This window comes from Harpia harpyja, chromosome 16 (assembly GCF_026419915.1).
Source record: "Harpia harpyja isolate bHarHar1 chromosome 16, bHarHar1 primary haplotype, whole genome shotgun sequence".
Lineage (NCBI taxonomy): Eukaryota > Metazoa > Chordata > Aves > Accipitriformes > Accipitridae > Harpia > Harpia harpyja.
The window spans coordinates 4,386,621-4,404,417 of NC_068955.1; the positions used below are offsets into that span (position 1 = coordinate 4,386,621).

Genomic DNA, 17,797 nt, shown 5'->3' on the forward strand with positions numbered 1-17,797 from the left:
CCAGCACCTCTGCAGCTCCAGCCCAGGGAGAGACATGTCCCTTGGTGGAAGTGGTCTGGGGGGGGGGGGTCTGTGGGCTGGCCAAGTCCTCCAGCACCCAATGAGCCATGTAGGAAGCAGCATCCAGGTACACAGCACCCACCAGCATCAGCAGGAGCCTGGCGGTGGCCACCAGGTTGAGCCATGCTGGGGGGGACCCATCACCGTGCTCCCAGCATGGCCTGCGTGTACACCAGGGCTCCCAGCAGCAGCGAGCCCACGGTGGCCACTCTCAGCACCTGCACGGGCCAGAAACGGGCCACGTCCTCTGGGAGGGCACAACAGGCTGGACCCGGCTGGGCAAGCTCCTCCACGCAGCTCTCCCAGAGGCCATCGCTGAAGGAGAGGTTGCAGGGGGTAGCTGGGCAACTCCCACCACTGCGGGGTGGCCGTGGCTGCTAACAGAAGCACCCAGGTGTGGGGGCCAGACCCCTTACCAGAAAGCGGGTCCCCACTGCCGACGAGGCCTCGCTGCCGGCAGTGATAGCATATTTCCATACATTCTGTATGGCATGTCTAAATATTTTGATGGTTTTAATATTTTGTACCAGCCGTGGAAACTGGTTTGCTGCTAGGTGACTGTAAAAGTGAGATTTGGTAAATAATTATTAGAAATCTTATACAAACACTATGATTGAAACAATAGACAAAAGTATAGCCAAGCAATTAACTAGTAGAGGTAGTTACTCATAAGTTTTGCAGTTCTTTGCTCTTATAACTAGCTGTTCCTGTACGCTAGATGCGAACAATGTTGAAACCGACCACATATGATTGAAACTGCATTAAGCTTCAAGATCGAAGAACAAGGACAAGAATAAAGACTTCAAGGACGGCCAACAAGAACTTCAAATGGGTCGGTGGTCGCAAAAGCAGCCCTTCCACCCAAATGGATCCTTCATTGTGCATGATTGGATATAGGCTGCACTATGATAATCAGTTGCAATCATTTTTATGTATATGTATACTAATCTGATTAATATGCAATTAGTTTTTCTATATAACCTGTTTGTGCTAAAGCTGTGGCACGCACGCTAGGTGGAACTATCCCCCGTGCATCCAGCGCTGCAATAAAGAATGCCTGCTTCCTAAAACTCCAAAACGAGTCTTAGAGAGTTTCTTCGACCGGCTTTTCAGTATCAGCAGTGCCGCTGCTCCAGCCGGGGTGACCCTGCACCACACGCGAGAAGCCCCAAAGCGGCCGGGCCTAAGGAAGGGCCCAGCGCCATGGCCTCTCTGCCGCCAGCACCCAGGGGCAGCCCTGACCTCTCCGGCCCAGCGGAGTGAGGAGGCCGAGCTGGGGGGCCGCCGCCCGGCCTTACCCCTCAGCCTGGGGTCCTGGGCTGGGCTGGGGCCCTGAGAGGACGGCGGAGCCGGTGAGGGAATGCGGGGACAACGGTGAGGCCGGGCCGAGCCGCCCGCCCTCACACAGCGCCTCGCCGGCGACAGCGGCACTGCGCAGGCGCGGGGAAAGAGCCGGTGCCGCTCTTTTTCAGGCCCCGCCCTACGGGTGGCAGCTGCGGTCAGTTTTCCTCCGCCAGAAGCCGTCTCCCCCTCCACCAAGCTACGGGGCGGGGCAATCAGCGTTCCGAAAAACCAATGAGCGAGGAGTAAGGGCGGGGCAGTCGCGTCCGATAGGTTGCGGGCGGGGAGGGTCTTGCCCCTTTTCCTTTACCACCCCCCCCCCTTCCCTCCGCCCGCGGCTGTAACGGTCGCGGCGCGCGGGGCAGCGCGAGCGCGGCGGCGGAGCCAGGTGAGGGGGGGGCGCGGGCTCCGGCTCCCTCACAGGGCGGGCTCCGGCTGTGGGGCAGCCGCCCTCCCTGTGCTCCTTCCTCGGTGAAGCCACCTCTTCTTCTCCGTCCCGGACAGCTCGGTGGTCCCTTCCCGCCCCCACCCCCCCCCCACCCCGGGGACCGGCCCCTCAGGGTCAGGTTGTGCCTGCCAGGCGGTTGGGCCTCCCCCCTCCTTGGGTTAACCGCCTTCTGCTCTCCCCTTCCTTCACCCATGTCACTCTTCTCCTCATCGCCTTCTGGGGGGTGAAGGGGTGCCCCCCACCCCGCACCCTGGCTTCACATCACGTACCCGCCAAGCTCTCCCCTTCCATCGGGTAAAGCGCTGCCCCCCCCCCCCCCCCTTCGTGACCCACCGCTCCCCTTCTTCTTTCTCCTTCGTTTTGCCTTATTTTGCACATGACCCTTCTCACCCCCTCTGCAGGGTCTGCCCTGTGCCCGCTGCTGGAAGAGAGTGGCTTGTAGGATGGCGTGGGGGGTGTGTTTGTGAAAGGGTGGTGCTGAGTGAGGTGGGAATGCTTTGGTTGCTTTGACTGTTTTATTTCGAGAGCCCACGCGTGAATTTCCCTGTTATAACTGCCTGGCTGTAGTGCTGGAGACTGAGATTTAAACTCGGGGATTTCTGAAACATACCTAAATTAAACATAATAAGTACTACATTTTGATAGAAGTGTTTTATTTCTTCACTGAGTGAAATGCTGCTTTGAGTTCATCATGCCATTGTATTCCCAATGTCTATCCTATGTTGTAAAATCTGTATATGTATGTTTTCCAAGAATTAGTGGTTTCTGTGAGCTCTTTGAATCAGTCAAGCAAAAATCCGTAAGAGCTGGCAGTCGAGGATATAGTATTTGACTGGTGGAGAGAGGCCTTGAATTTCTACAGTGAAGCCTGAGAGCTGTAAACTAGCATCATCAGAGGCAGGAAATTCACTGTCTGAGGTACTCCAATAAGCAGATAAATTAAACCAAAGCTCAGGGTAGATAATGATTGCCATTTATGGAACAGGAACGCTAAGTTTTGAATTACTGCATTTCTGCATGTAGTTGCTTAGTGACCTCTACAGAGGGCAGAAATGAACTGGTTTAGAGTTAAGATTTTTAAAGGGAAATTTTTAGTCTCTGTAGACATAAAGCCAGCGTGTAGGTACCATGGTGACTGGTGCTCTATAAATAACTACGATGGGGATAACACATGCCCCAGTTGAAAGGCACTGAGCTGCTGCATACCTGGAGAATGTTGCAAACAGGAACTCTCCTCATTTCTCAGGCATGAAGAAAGCCTACAATAACTGTGAGGGTTTTTTAAGTATTGCCTCTCTTACTGCAGGGATGAAACAGAGATACTGTTGGGAGGAGAAGCTAATTAAATATGAAATACTGTGTTATTCTGAATGAAGAGCAGCTGATGTGTATGTACCCTTTGCTTGGTTAGTGGGAATAGGGTTTGGTTTATGCTGATTTAAAATATTATTTTTTTATTTATTGCCCTGTAGTTCACTGGATAGATAAGATGGCTGCTCTTGAGAAACATCCAGACCTGAGACTCCAGCAGAACAGTCTGTCAGGTAAGGAGAGTCCTTTCTTTAAAGCCCTGCTGCTGTTGGATCCTGTTGCAGTTTCTCTGAGGAGACATGTGGCCCTGAGAAGAGTTCTTTACCAAAAGCTTTTTATTAAAAAACCAATGTCTTATGCCTGCAAAATAAAACAATTGCATGGGTATGCAAGGGCAGAGAAGCATTTGATAATGACCCTATCTCTTGAGTGATAACTGGTAAATGGGGAAGAGTTCTTAACAGTTAATGCAAAAATGTATCTTTAACCAGTTTTGCTGTGTGCCAATGCTGCTGCTCTTTTTCTTAGCCTGAGTACCAGAATATCAGCTGGGTGTAATATCACCAAACTTATCAAAGTGAGTATAACTTACTGCTTTTGCATTCTGCCTTCCATAACAAGATTGAATTTTCAGTCTCCCATTGATATTATTTGGCTTCCCTGTGCTTGCTACCATTTCCTTTTGCAAAAGAGATTTCTTTAGCAGCAATACTGGGAGTCAAGCAAGGATCAGTGTGGGTTTTGGTAGCATGGGGGATTAGGTATGGCCTAAGTATATTAAAAGGCCTTTCAGTCTGTTGGCTAAAACATAAATAACCCTGAATTTTTCTTTCCAGATCCCAGCACCAGTCAGAAGAGTAATTTCTTGGAGACTGACTGGAAAACACCTATGTTGTCTGTGAAGTTCCAGAGCCGTGTCAGTCGCTGTTCAAGTGTGGCCGACAGCAGGGATGGGGGCATTGGAACCTCCTGCTCAGACAGCACAGAAGGTGATGGTCAGCATGAGATCACGCAGTAACAGCCAAAGGCTTTAAGTTTTCTTAGAAGGTCAACAAGCATTAAATAGCCTGATATTACTGAACCCTAGAATGGAAAAAAAACTTGGGGAGAGCAGAATCTGTAATAATGTTTGGAAACTATTTCAAAACCAGTGCCTCAGTACACAGATATGCTGCCTGAAATATAAACAAGTGATTAAGGGACTTGCTGTTTCTTTAAGCTAGTTGGGTGATCTGCAAACTGTAGTAAGCATTTTTAACTGACTAAAAGAGCCACCTTGGTGATTTCCTGGTTCATATTGACCTACAAGTGATTTATCAGAAAGTCTGTCACATGCTTTTTTAAGAAATAATTTATAGGTGCCTCTAGAGACTTCAGATCACTATGCCTTTGTGTGTAAGTCTCTTCAGTGTTAGAGCTCCTTTCTTCTTACTGAAGAATGCTGCAGCCTTGCCCTCAGCTGAGGCATGTTCTGTGAAGTTGCTTGTCCCAGCAATCCTTTCTACCTGTATTTTCATCTTCACCTGTGAAAGTGTCATAAACCACTGCTGATTCACTGATTCTTCTTTCAGCAGCGAGGAATTTTTTGTTGTTCTTTAAAACAATGCACTTCACGCATGCACGTGTTTCACAAGCTGCCCTGAGCCTTTTGAATGAGCTATAGATCTTAATAATGTGTGGGTTGAAATGAAGGCTTTTGATAAAGTCTGGCTTGTGGAAATATTGCTAGAAATATTACTAGAGCACATGTTTAAGTGTCCCATCTAGCCCCTCTCAGGATAATAAAACATCCAGTTGCACGCTGAGGGCAGGGGAGATGATGATGGCTCTTTCAGAAATTGCCATTCTGAATGTCTGTAATGTTGTAGCCTTGTTTGTAAGAGCTGAGGCTGAATTGTGGCACGACAGCTGGCTGAAGCACGCCGACTTTCAGGTCAGTACATTAGTCAGAAATGTTGTGATGACCCTTAGCACAGCCAAGGAACCGATTGCAGCATCTGCACGTGGCATGCTGGTCAGAGAACTCGAGTTCCTGATAGTGATACTGGGCTATAAATTTAGGGGCTGTAAAAGGAACTTGTACTGTCTCTTCTGTTTGCCAAGGTGAATGTGCTTGTGACTGCTTGGTAGCATGGTGTTCTCTGGAGTTCCTAGGCACAGCCAAGTAACATCTAAGAGATTTTCTCCCCTTCCTGCTCATTTTTGAGGAGAGGGTCTTGTGTTGTGCCTTTATTGTGATAGTTTTCCTGCAGTTCGATAATGGTCTTTGCAGAATCTGGTTTCAGTCATATTCAAATCGTAACCTTTTATTCCTTCTTGTAACAGTGCTTTGAGGTTACAAACAGGTGGAAGGGTGACCTTGCAGTCCTGATGTTGGATTAAAGAAACATCATGTGAGGATGGGCCTTTAGCCAAACCCATGAAGAAAATGAGTTTGTGTATCTGGGAGAAACCTGGAATTGCTGCGATACGCGATGTATCGGGGAGAGGAGTGGGAACAGGCACTGTTTGCCTTTCTCAGCTCTTGCTGTTGCTGTATTGAAATCTGAGAGTTGCTAAGAATAACCCCGTATTTCCATGTAGCCAGGTTTGGTGCCTTTCTGACAGGACGGGCACACAGGCTGGGGTGCGTGTGCTGAACTCTATCTCATTTCCTGTAGCAATAAGGCAAGAGCCATTACTCTAACCTCTAGAAAAAGCTCTTTTGCTGCAGTGTCCTGGAGGAGTTCGAAGGTCAACAGCTTGGTGATCTAGTGTTCAGCTATGTTTGAAGCTCACCATGGGCTTAGCGAAGGCTCCAGTTAGCTTTGGTTACGGTTCAGAGTCGCTGAGCTGTGGGACGGGCAGAACAGAATCAAGGTCTCAGTGTTCAGCTGAGTAAGTTTCAGCCTTTTTATTCAATTTAAAGGACTTGATTTCTAAACCTATAGAAAGATAACCGTATTGATTTAAGATTATACTAGAGTAGCTTAAAAACAAGGGATTAAAAATGTGTACTGAATTAAACTTGGATTGTCCCTTTGGTTTATGGTCGTAGGAAAATGTCAGCAATGTAGTGAGGGGGAACATAGGTGTGCCTTAGTCTTGCTGTTGCTGCTTAGGAGGACATGTTCAGGGGGAAAAGAATCGTTTTTTTTTAATTCTTTCTGAAAGTTCAGCAGAGAGGGGTAGCTGTTTGTGTCAGAATATTTTCAGGATTGTAATTAGAGCATCACTCTCCTTCTTTCCCTAGACTTCTGCAATTCCAGTAACGGTTCCTCATTCCAGCCCATCAAAACCCAAGTGACCATCCCAACAGCCCATGTTATGCCTTCTACGTTGGGTGCCTCGCCGTCCAAGCTGTGCTCTGCAGGAGACCAGAGCTGTTCGCAGAGTACTTCAAAAACTGCTATGCCAGGATCTGCTTCTGAACACACAGGGCTCATGCGAAATGGAGATTTTAATGCCGGGAAGTCTTCTCAGGTGCCACCCAGGGATCTCTTGCGTCTCTACGGGACTTCAGGGGAAAATGGTTTTGAGCAATCCTGGCATCCTGTTTCTGATCACATGAGAACAGAAGATACTTGGAAGTTTGACACCCCTGCCATTGAGCACACCCTTAACCAGTCTCTCTTTCTGGATAGTTTGAGCACTGACCCTCTCCGCAGGTTCCAGAAGTTCAATCCAAACTCTGGGGCAGCTGAGGCAGGAAAGGACCATTATAAGGTGCTGCCAGAGAGTAAGCAAGTGGCAGGGGCTAATGGTGTCTGTGAGCCCCAAGACGGAACATGGCCGAGCGGGAGCAGACTGATGCCAACGGGACTCCAGGCCAACAATTTCTTTTCAAAACCTGTAAATCCTTCATCTCGAGCATGGGTGCAAGAAGCCTGCACACTACATCCGCACGAGAGCATCTGCGAGCTCAGTGCTTGGAAACAGCAGCTGGAGAAAGTGCGATTGCAAATAGAGCAAATGCAGGTAGGGAGCTGCTTGTATGGATGTATGAGTTTGAAACCCTTCCTGTCACTTTAGTCATGAATCATTGTCACAGACTTTTGAAGCAAGGAGGAAAATGTCTCATGCTTCTCCCTGTCTTACACCAGAAGTCTCTTAATGGTCTGTTTTTACGGCATGTGGTGTCACAGGTATCATTTGACATGCTGCTTATGTAGAGCAGCCCTGTTGTTATGTTACAGCACTGCACAATGGTTCAGATCAAGAGGTGAAATAACCTGTCTGCTAGAAACTGCAAAGAAAAAGCATGTCAAGAAGTTCTTAACAGTTTCTAGAATAACCGTATTCTGTATCTAAAGTTAGGAAACAGACTTTTTTGAAAAGATGCATAAAACTAACTGCAGTTTATTAGATGGAAACAGTTTGTTTATCACCTCCAACCAGTTGTACCCTAACGGAGACAAATTGTTTCCAGCAAGCTAGCATAGTGGTCTAAAATTATTTGTTAATCTCCAGTTGTGCTTGGGCAAAGTTACTTGTTCTTGGACATTGACGGAGACTGAAATAGCTATGTCCTGGCATGCAGATGAGCACACAGCGTGCAAAATAGCTCTAGCAATGTTGCAATTACCTCTGTGGAGCACAAACCTTTCCCTCCTCACTTTGTCTCCTCTTTCAGTTACAAAATGGAGGCGTCTGCCACCATCCCTCGATGTATTCTGCTTCGCTGCCTACACCTGATCCAGCTCAGTGGATCAATATCCTGAATTCCAATGAAAACCTACTCAAGGAGAAAGAGCTCCTCATTGACAGGTGAGAGTTTGATCCTGACATGTACTTTAAGGACTCCAGTGCATTTCCTTTTGGAAAGGGAGGGTTTTGAAAGTACCAAGGAAAGCTCGTATCTCAGAGTCCCTTTTACCCGATTGAGCCTTTTTGTTGCAAAGAACAATATAATGACCTTTGAGAACAGCCTACTTTTTTCATGAGGTCTCCTCCCCTTCCTCTTGGATCCTGAAGCATTCAAATAAATCCATTTTGGTTGTGGTTTTCTGTGTTTTATAAGGGATAAAGATTTCTGTTTACATCACGATTATTTGGAACGCCAGTACTACTGCCTTTTTGCTTGAGGACTTTCTGGGAGCTCTTTGATATCTTTATTTTAAATTTATTCTTTGTGAATTTGGGCTGGCAAACAACACTTCTCATACCCAACGCTAGTGGTCCATAAGCTTTTCGAAAACGTAAGTCCTAGTGAAAGCTACCTTCAGTATTTGGACTGTAAACTCTTTTTCTGCTTGCTTATTTTGAGTCCTCTGATGTCTGTTCATTTCACTCATAAGCTCCACAGCCAAGCTGGATCCTCCAAAGCATGCAAGGCTTGTGTGTTTTATCTATAATCATTGCTGGGGGGGAGACTTTGAAGGGAGGGGAGGGAAGAAAAGTTAATACCAATTGTAAAAAAAAAAAAAAAAAAAAGTCACAGTGGATGTCTTGCAGATTTCTCTGCCGTGTTGCAGAGTTGTCTTTTTATTCTGCTTGTCACTGTACGGAGCGTTAGAGTTGTGGCACTGTTCCTGTTGTATTGCTCTCTACTACCATTGAAAACAAGGTGTATGTTTGAGAACGGTGTATTACCAGTTTTTTGGGTTTTTTTTACAGACAAAGACAACACATATCCCAGTTGGAGCAGAAGGTCCGGGAAAGTGAACTGCAGGTTCACAGTGCCCTGCTTGGCTGTCCAGCACCCTACGGAGATGTCTACATGTTGAGAATGCAGGTAATTGGGTGCAACAGGGTGTCAGTAAGAAATATGTATTGAATCCAGCAGGCGTTTCTCACTAGGCGTTTCCTGAGTAGGAGGGCTATGCAGAGTAAAATTAACCTTTGTATGGGGTCCCAGTTACCTGTCATCTCTGAGATCTTCTGTGCGTCTTGAGATTTCAAACCCTGAAGTACTACAGTTCTAGTGATGCAAATGCCTGACAGCACTGACAAATGCTATTTCAGATACTGCAGTATATAAGATGGGCTGAATGATGTTTGGGAAGTAGGAGGGCTGAGGACACAGCTCTGAGACAGCGCAGGTGCTTAGTGCCAGTTTGTAACTAACTGAATTCATAGGCTGTCTCTGTTTGCAGGAGCTGCAGCGGGAGAACACGTTTCTTCGAGCACAGTTCACAGAGAAGACTGAATCCCTCAGTAAGGAAAAGATTGAATTGGAGAGAAAACTCGCTGCTGCAGAGGTGGATGCAAAGCTGATCCGGGAGTCACTGAAAGAAACTATGCAGAAACATGCAGAGGAGTTAAAGAAACAGGAAGAAAGGGTATGATCCCATTGCTCTAGAGGGGGGAGGGTGTTTTTTCTTCAAGAAGCTAAAAGTCAATATAGTGCCTAGGTGAAAGTTTTCTGTGGCAATGTGTTATTGTAGGTATTTTCTGATCTCCTTGTAGAATTCTTTGGTTTATAAGCAAAAGCCCTTCCTCCTGCAGTTAGAAATATTTCAGTACCTCTTCTTTTAAACAGAGAAGAAGCCTGTCTTTAAGTGAGCAGAAATGCTGCTGAGTTAAGGTGATCTTGTATTTTGATGTTGAGTGCTGTACAAAAAGGTAAATGAGTGGGCTCACAGAGGACTGAAGAATGGACAAGAACTTATATAAACTAAACTTTTATATAACTGTCCCTGCAGGTAAAGGGAAGAGACAAACACATTAATAATCTCAAAAAGAAATGCCAGAAGGAATCTGAACAAAACAGGGAGAGACAACAGAGAATCGAGACCCTGGAACGATACCTGGCTGATCTACCAACCCTTGAGGACCACCAGAAACAGAGTCAGAAGGTAAAACTTCCTCTGAAGTGTGATGACAGCTCTTCACATACTTGCTCAGATGACTTTTCTACAGCTGCAGATAATAGCCTGTACAGCTGCCCAAGTAAAGTTGTGGTCTGGCCTTCTCAGAGGAGGAAAGTTCTGAGCTATAGCTGAGAACTGTCACATAGGTAGTAAAAATCGGCATTGCAAATGTAGTTGAAATGTGGTGTGTGTGGTGAAACCCCTGGGAGATCTCTAGAGTGTTATGATGGTCTTTGTTGCAGCTGAAGGAATCTGAACTGAAGAGTACTGCTATGCAGGAAACAGTGCTGGCACTGGAAACAGAGCTTGGAGATGTCCGGGCTGCTTTCAGGGAGCAAGAGATGCAGCTAGAAACCCAAAAACACAAGGAGCTGGAGCTTCTTTCCACTGTGCGCAGGTAAAAATCAGGAGGATTAGAATAAACTTCATCTTAGCACTGAAGTAATTGCAGCACAAGAACAGTGATGATTCAGCACAACCACTGTCCCACCTGTCAGAACCAGATTACCATGGATTTGTGATGATTATGTTGAATGGTCACCAAAATACCGTGTTCAAATTCTGCATGCCAACAGGGGAGGGTGGGAGCAGAACCATGTGGCTGAAAGAAAGGGGGCCCCTGTTTTGTCACCTGGGTTTGTCTGTCTCCTCAGGTTATTGCTCTCAACCATAACTACTTGCAAAATGGACCTATGTAATCTGCAATCGTAGTGTCTCTGCAAATGTGCCAATATCATGGGTAGGGCTGTGTCCAGGGAGAGGGACTCCTTCCCTCACAGCCCTGGCTGTTTGCAAGCTGGGATGCAAACAGGGCAATGCTGGCATCTGATATGAAAATAATTTGCTTCCTCATATTGTTTAATGATGGGAACACCCTTAAATAAAGCTGGTTTTCGCATGGTGTTCTGCTAATTTCAGCTTGCAGGACAAGGTGCAGCAGTGTGTAAAGAATGCAGAGAGAGGACCCTCTGCCCAGGATGGGGAGAGGCAGAAAATAGAAAATGACTCTCTGAAGAAAGAATGCGACTGCCTCAGAAAGGTAACAGGCTGTGTCGAATGGGAATCACACATTTTTCCTTCCACTGAGTCACACTGGGCACTCAGATGGAATCGGGGACTTTTGCAGTTGTAGGCAGTCACAATTGCACGGAAGCAGCAGTTCCTGGAATTCCCAACTGAGGGGTTTTAAAAGCATAACCATGCACTCCTACAGTAACACTGGAGAGAAGTTGCAGAATGCAGAAGAGGGGAGAGGAAAACCACAAGAATGCAACTTCTCCAGTCTGTTTTTAGCTGATACTTCTAATGGTGCCTTTTATCAGGTGCCTTTCATCAGGGAATCTAAGTCCACTACTAACAGAAGCAGTGATTAAAGTAGTAAATGGGCAGGAAAGAGAAGGAGAAGGGATGCTGTCCTACTAAAGGAGAAATCCTGGTGGTATTACTGAGTCTGTATGACCAGTTCTGACGCCTCTGCTTTTGATTCCAGATTGTGGACAAACAGCAGAAGAAGATGGAGCAGTTGTCCTTGCAAGTAAAGGTGAGAGGTGACTGCAGAGAGACCTAGAACTTGAGAATCTGCTGTGAAGTGAGTTAGACTTACTACTTTCCCATGGTCTGTTGTAGAACCTGGAAGAACAGGTGGCCCAGGAAGAGGGGACAAGCCAAGCTCTGAAAGAGGAGGCGATGAGGAGAGAAAATGCACTGCAGCAGCTCCGGACTGCTGTGAAAGAGGTCAGAGCAGGAGGGTTTAGAGTGCTCGAGCATAGCAGTTGAATGAACAATGGATTGTCTTTTAGCAAGACCCTTAATTTGCAGTCAGCAGCACAACCTCTCCTGCTTCCTGCTAGTCAGTTGCCCTGTCAGTGCTCTGAAAGGAGCTCTTTGCTCAAAAGCAGGAGGAGAAAGGCAGTTTCTGCCTCGGGAACTTCAGCTGGGGCTGCTGGATATGGTGGAGGACGCTGGACTTGCCAGCTGGGGGCAGCAAGGCGGTGAGCAGGAATCCAAACTCGACTACAGCCCTGGCTGAAGGGCAGGGCTGAGCCCCACTCTCAAGCCTAAAGGAAGCCAAGCACAATGGCAGCCCTTGAGGGAAGGCATGGCCAGTGTTGGGGTGAGCGGCTGGTGCACAACCTCCTGGAAGCTTATTTTGTTGCATCATGCCTCGGCAGGGACAGTGCAGCGTTGTGGGGCGCTTCCTGTCTGAGCCAGGAAAGCCAAATGCTCACACCCTGTAGGACTGACACTTGCTCATCTGGCAAGAGTCTGGAGGGCCTGATGTAAACCAGCTCCTCCTGCCCTCGGTGCTCCCATCATCATCGAGCAGTTGTGTTAAGTTGCTTTAGGTTTGCTAGTTCTGTACCAAGTGACCACTAACCTGCTGTGTCCATTTGTTCAGCTTTCAGTGCAGAACCAGGATCTCATTGAGAAGAACCTGACCCTTCAGGAACGACTGCGGCAGGCAGAGCTAACAACCCAGCCCCTGCCTGCTGAGACAGCCCGCCTCGCCCAGGAGTTGCACAGCCAGCTGGCCAGTTGTCTGCAGGATTTGCAGTCTGTCTACAGCATTGTCACTCAGAGGGCTCAGGGCAAGGATCCCAACCTCTCTTTGCTCCTGGGCATTCGCTGTAAGTGTGCGGAGTGGTGGCAGAGCAAACCTTTTTTTCCTGTGCTGTGACAGAATTAAATAACTCGCATATAATATAGCATGGAAGGTTCTTATCTTTCTGGGGTTCTGAACCTTCTTTCTGTGGTTAGCTAACTCTAAAGGTGCATGCTGTAATAACTAAATGTTAAGTAGTACCTCTTTTGCAAATGTGCGTTGGGTTTTTCTGGCTCATTTGCAAATGTGTGTGATCCTTGGTCAGAATTGCATGTGAGGTAACTCCCTTCTTTGACTCCACAGCTGTGCAGTACTCCACTAAGGAGCAAGACGACTTGCTGAGCCCTGATGGACTTGCAAAGAAACTGGTGGAGGTAAAACAGCTCCACAAAGAGGTGGAGGACTTACGGACGGCAATATCTGACAGATATGCTCAGGACATGGGAGACAACTGCATCACCCAGTAAAGAACACTTCCCAAAGTAAGACAGGAAATGAAGACTTGAGACCCTCAGGAGTCTAGAGCTCCTACAACCCAAAACCTATTCAGCACTTTACCATCCCTTTGCTCGGGTACAAGATGTGTGACTTATCCAATCCGTGAGAAGTCAGGGGTTTGTTGCCAGAAGTGTTTAGCTTCTGACTGGCTAACTGGAATTGTTCAGGGCTTCTGTGTCGGCCTTTGCAGTAGCTTTGATCTTGTGGAATGTGTTTATGCTGTGTTTGCTGGAGCTGGTGTGGTCTCTGACGCTGGGAGATGAATTCTGAATTGCCTTTCAGGCATGTCAAATGCTGAACATGCAAATGTGACTGTTAAAATCATCACTAAAAGGAAATGTATGCCCTGGTCTTTCTGATAAATTCTCTGCACAGATCCTGTGTGACTAGTAAGACCAGAGGATTATCAGAGAGTTCAGGGGATATCTGTGGACTTCACAGGCAAGCAGGTGTGCCAGTTATACTACTGCTAATTACATCAAGGTGCTACAGGCTCCTCAGATGCTGTGTGCACAGTTCTGGCTTGGATGCTTGTGTAGCCATTCATGGAGCAGGACCTGCTTTCCTCAGGTAAATGCAACTGGAGTCTTTCAGTAGCCAACAGGAGTTGGAGAATAAAGCAACACTAAAAGAAGACTCTGAAAATGCTCCCCCTGGGCACTGTTACCCCAGAAGCCTTAAGCCTTTTATCCCCCCCAAACTAGCATTCTGAGTGTGGGTATGATTCAGACTGCTGAGGAAGTGGATTGATGCTGAAGTGCCTTAATGTGCTAGAGAAACCTCCTGTCCCCACACTGCTTCGTGCCTAATGTATCTGCTGGCAGGGTGAGGAACTGTTTTTCGTAGCAGCCTTTAGAGGCATCGCAAACCATCCTGGGGAGCCTTGAATGTCTGTAACCCCTCCCAGAGCTGCAGAGAGCCTCTGTGCCCCCGAGGGACCTTGCTGCAGGCCAGCAGGGAGACACACCTCTCCTTGGCTCTCTGCTTGCTGCTTGATAGGGAGAAAGCCGTTCTGGTCCTAACATGGCAGGGTGGTACAGTTGGATCTGAGAGCTCTACCTGATGCCTGCGAGGCAGTGACCACTCGGGCTTTGTTGTAGCCTTGCCCCTTGTTCTCTGGGAGCTTCCTGCTCTTCTGCTAAATAATGGGATTTCTAAATAAATCAGCATGGGATGCGGTTCACTTTATCACAACCCTCCTTAACCGTAGTGGCAACTTTACAGTCCTGAGTGCTTGTTTGTGACAACGCTGTGATGCTGAGGGTGGAACTTTTTTGGTTTTCAGCTTGAGTTAAGAGCAAGATACTATGTTAGTTTTGTAACAGGGGGGAGAATACTGCTGAAACTTCTGCTGTTTGGTTGCTCATGGTTCATGTTGGGGCTGTGAGCCCCAGGTTTGGGAGAAATGTGTGTGTTATTCCTTTGTGTTAAAATGTAAGACCAAATCTGTTTTGTTCTTAGCGTTTGGCCACCACGGGTGTGATGGTGGCAAAAAATTGGTTAGTTTGCTGTCCCAAGTTACGCCCTGCAGGGCATGGGGAGAGAGTGCAGCAGCGTCTGCTGGGCAGCCGGCTGTCTGTCCTGTTCTTTCCGCATCTGGTGTATTACATTTCTGGCTGTTTCTGTTCCCAGGCTGCCGTTGCCACGTACTGAGCTAAATGTGGGCCAAGGCTATTTCTTGAAGTCATTTGTCCTGACTGCTGGGAGCTCTCTAGGCACTGGGGTGCAGAACAGCACCAGCTGTGAGAATTGCTCTCTCCTGCAGGTTAGCAGGGTGCTGTTTAGCACCATCCCCTTTCCCCGCATTCTCTTTGGGGTGCAAGTTCTAGTTCCCAGGTGCTGTATGGGGACACGTTTGCCCTCTGCCACTGCAGAGCTGGCTGTGAAACGAGATCGTGGCTGAAACCCCATCTTAGCTGATGCTTGGAGCCTCACGCCTGGCCCGGTCCCAGCAGCTGGGGCTGCCCGGCTCGCATGTTCCTCTCTGCGAGGAAATGTCCTCTCGTCATCCTCCTGCAGAACTGGACCCCTCTGGCTAAGATGGTGATCCCATCTGCCGTACGTGACTGCTGCTCTCCAGGCAGGGGAAATCTTGGACCTTTCTTTACAGAGCACCCCGGAACGGGGCAGCAGGGCCACCTTCCCACCCTGTCCCACATTCTCGCCCCGCCGTCTGTCCGGCGCTGCGTGTCGCGTTGGGCGCAGTGTATTTCTACCAGCCTTTGTCTCACCCACTCGTTTGTACTGAGTATTTTGAGTATAAAATAAAGCTGCTCTGTTCCACTCCTTCAAAGCGGTCCCGTACGGATGGGGGCGGGCTGCCCGGGGGCGGGCTGCCCGGGACCGGGACCGGGCCCCGCCGACGCCGCATGCCCGGGCCCGCCGGCCCCATTGGTCCCCGCAGTCACATGCCGGGCGGCGGCGGGGCCGCCCGTTCCCTCCCTCCGAGCCTCCCTCCGCCGGGCTGAGCGCAGGGGAGCGGCCGCGATCGCAGCATGAGCACCCTCAAGGTCTACAGCACCTCGGTGACCGGCTCCCGGGAGGTGAGCGGTGGCCGCGGCGGGGATCCGGGCTCCGGCGGGGCAGGGCTGGGTGTCCCGGGGGACCTTCCTTCTTCCCTGGGGTGAGCGTCTCTTCCCCGTGGAGCTGCGAAGCCCCCCCCCCCCCCCCCCCCGCCCCATCCCAGGTGTCCCTTCCTCTGCTCACGCTGCGCTGTCCCCTTCTTCCCCTGAAGCCATCCCGCCGTGCTGGGTGTCCCCCGTCCCCCTCCCACGCAGGACCGAGCCCCGTCCGTGGCCAGGTGGGGTCTGGACTGTGGCCCGTAAAGAGCGGTTGCTCCATGAGCGCTGTGCTGAGCGTGGCTGGCACGCAGGGGTGGGTGCCTGCCCTTCGGGCTCCTCTCCAGCTCCCCATAACCCACCTTTCCCACCCGGGTTCCAGATCAAATCCCAGCAGAGCGAAGTAACCAGAATCCTCGATGGGAAAAACATCAAGTACGAGCTGGTGGATATCTCCCAGGATAACGCTCTCCGAGAGGAGATGAGGGCGAAGGCAGGCAATCCCAAAGCCATCCCGCCCCAGATCGTCAACGGAGACCACTACTGCGGGGTAAGGCTCGTGCTCCGCGCGGGGGATAAGCACCACGGAGGTTGGGTGGTGGGCAATAATCCCATCCCCTTGTTTTTGCTACAAATGATGTTGAGACGCCTTTCAAAAGGCATCTCTCGTAAGATGCGCAGACAAAGCGCTGCTGGGGTTAACGGGCATTTGGAGCATGATGGCTTGCGAAAAATGGGACCCGTGCAGGGGGGGCTCTGGGTGACCTGTGGGCGGGGGGGGCTGCACTGTGCAGGGCTGTCCCTGCTTCGCCTTGTCGTCCTCCACTCGACTGACTGGCACCAGCGCTGTGAACCAGTTTGTGCTGTGTGCTCGGGGGGACCCCGCGCCGCCTGACCGGCGGGAGAATACAGCTCACCCTTGCCTTGTGAGTGACCGTGTGGCTTTTCCCTGCAGGACTACGAGCTCTTTGTGGAAGCAGTGGAGCAAAACACCCTGCAGGAGTTCCTGAAGCTGGCCTGAGGCCCGGGCTCCACTCCTATCCTGGACTCTACCTGCATTCCTGAGCACCCTCATCTCCGACCACCTTCACTTCCAGGTTGTCAGCGCTGTCCTGGCACCGCGACTTGTATCCCAGCACAGGGAAACCCATGACCAAAACTACTCATTGCAGCTGCCTACGATTCCCTCCTGCCTAACCCTGATATCATCTCAGAGGGATCCAAAGAAAGTCTGACGCTCGCTGCGCACGGCCTTTGAACAAAGCTGGGCCTGGCTCACACCGCAGCTTCCAGTGCCTCTGTAAACAGCAAAGCCTCTGGGGCTGTGCGAAGTGCAGCCGTCCGTCAGCCCTCTCCTCTGCAGGGAGAGCTTCTGCTTCAGGAGGGAAGGGCTTAGGGTTGCATGTTACTTCCCACTTCACCCAGCTGCTGTTAAAATTGTAAATCCTGCTGCCTCACTTATTTTTTTGGTTTTTTTTTCTTTTTTTTCTTTTTTCATCTCAACTGCAGAGATTATGGCAACTAAGTCAATTTTTTTGTTTGTTTGTTTTAATTTAACGCAAAAATACTGCACAGAGCTGGGGTCTGACCACCCACCGCCGAGAAGGCCGGGGCTGGGGGTGAAGGCCGGTGTCGCTCAGCAGGCTGCCTGGGGGGATGGATGGGCCTAGAAGTGGGACCTGGGCTGCTCCGTCTGCCCTCTGCCGCGATGTGGTGCCAGGGCTCCCTTGTGAGCGTTAATGGCTCAGGGCTGCTCTGGAACAGCTGATGCTCCAGCTGTCTTATCTATCCTCTTTGAGTGGGCTTTTTTGCAACCCGGACCAAGTGCATTTTGTTTTCCTGCCAAAAAGCAAGTTTATAACCAGTGTTGTCTTCTGAGATGCTATTAAATGTTACTGTACCTTTCACATCGGGACTTGTGGGTTTCTTTTAAATTTGGTTTTATTTTGACTACAGGTTAAACGTCACCCTACATAACGATTCTGAGTCATTTCCAGCTCAGAGAAGCTGAGTCAGTTGTACTCACTGCTGCAGCCTGACACAAAGATCTTAACACCTTAGATTGTTGCCGCCAATCAAAGGCTCACAGGACTTGTCTGAATATCCTACAGCACGGTAGTGACAGGTACCTCTCTCAAGCATTCCTCTCTTCTGCGTGGTAAGAACGGCAGCCCGGGGGAGGGACAGC

At 49.3% G+C, this 17,797-nt stretch overlaps 2 protein-coding genes across 10 annotated transcripts; both read left to right on the forward strand.

The window, feature by feature from the left end:
• The first annotated feature begins 1,727 nt into the window (after window positions 1-1,727).
• CEP85 (centrosomal protein 85) lies at window positions 1,728-15,337 on the forward strand. Of its 9 annotated transcripts, none has more exons than XM_052811024.1 (15): window positions 3,163-3,237; window positions 3,322-3,393; window positions 3,997-4,155; window positions 6,393-7,117; window positions 7,773-7,906; window positions 8,756-8,873; window positions 9,235-9,420; window positions 9,784-9,936; window positions 10,194-10,348; window positions 10,870-10,990; window positions 11,441-11,491; window positions 11,578-11,685; window positions 12,350-12,578; window positions 12,857-13,035; window positions 14,684-15,337. In XM_052811024.1, exons 1-14 carry the CDS (start codon window positions 3,198-3,200, stop codon window positions 13,018-13,020), a joined length of 2,415 nt encoding a protein of 804 aa, XP_052666984.1. In that variant the 5' UTR covers window positions 3,163-3,197; the 3' UTR covers window positions 13,021-13,035; window positions 14,684-15,337. The 9 variants fall into 9 exon arrangements, 8 of the variants coding, with proteins under 8 accessions (XP_052666987.1, XP_052666988.1, XP_052666986.1 ...); XR_008238709.1 differs by having other exon boundaries at window positions 3,164-3,237; window positions 12,857-14,816; window positions 14,926-15,337; XM_052811027.1 differs by lacking the exon at window positions 3,163-3,237 and adding an exon at window positions 1,728-1,789 and having other exon boundaries at window positions 12,857-15,337.
• A 70-nt stretch (window positions 15,338-15,407) lies between these two features.
• SH3BGRL3 (SH3 domain binding glutamate rich protein like 3) lies at window positions 15,408-17,516 on the forward strand. Its single transcript, XM_052811033.1, has 3 exons — window positions 15,408-15,594; window positions 15,992-16,159; window positions 16,565-17,516. Exons 1-3 carry the CDS (start codon window positions 15,547-15,549, stop codon window positions 16,628-16,630), a joined length of 282 nt encoding a protein of 93 aa, XP_052666993.1. The 5' UTR covers window positions 15,408-15,546; the 3' UTR covers window positions 16,631-17,516.
• The last annotated feature ends 281 nt before the right edge of the window (window positions 17,517-17,797 follow it).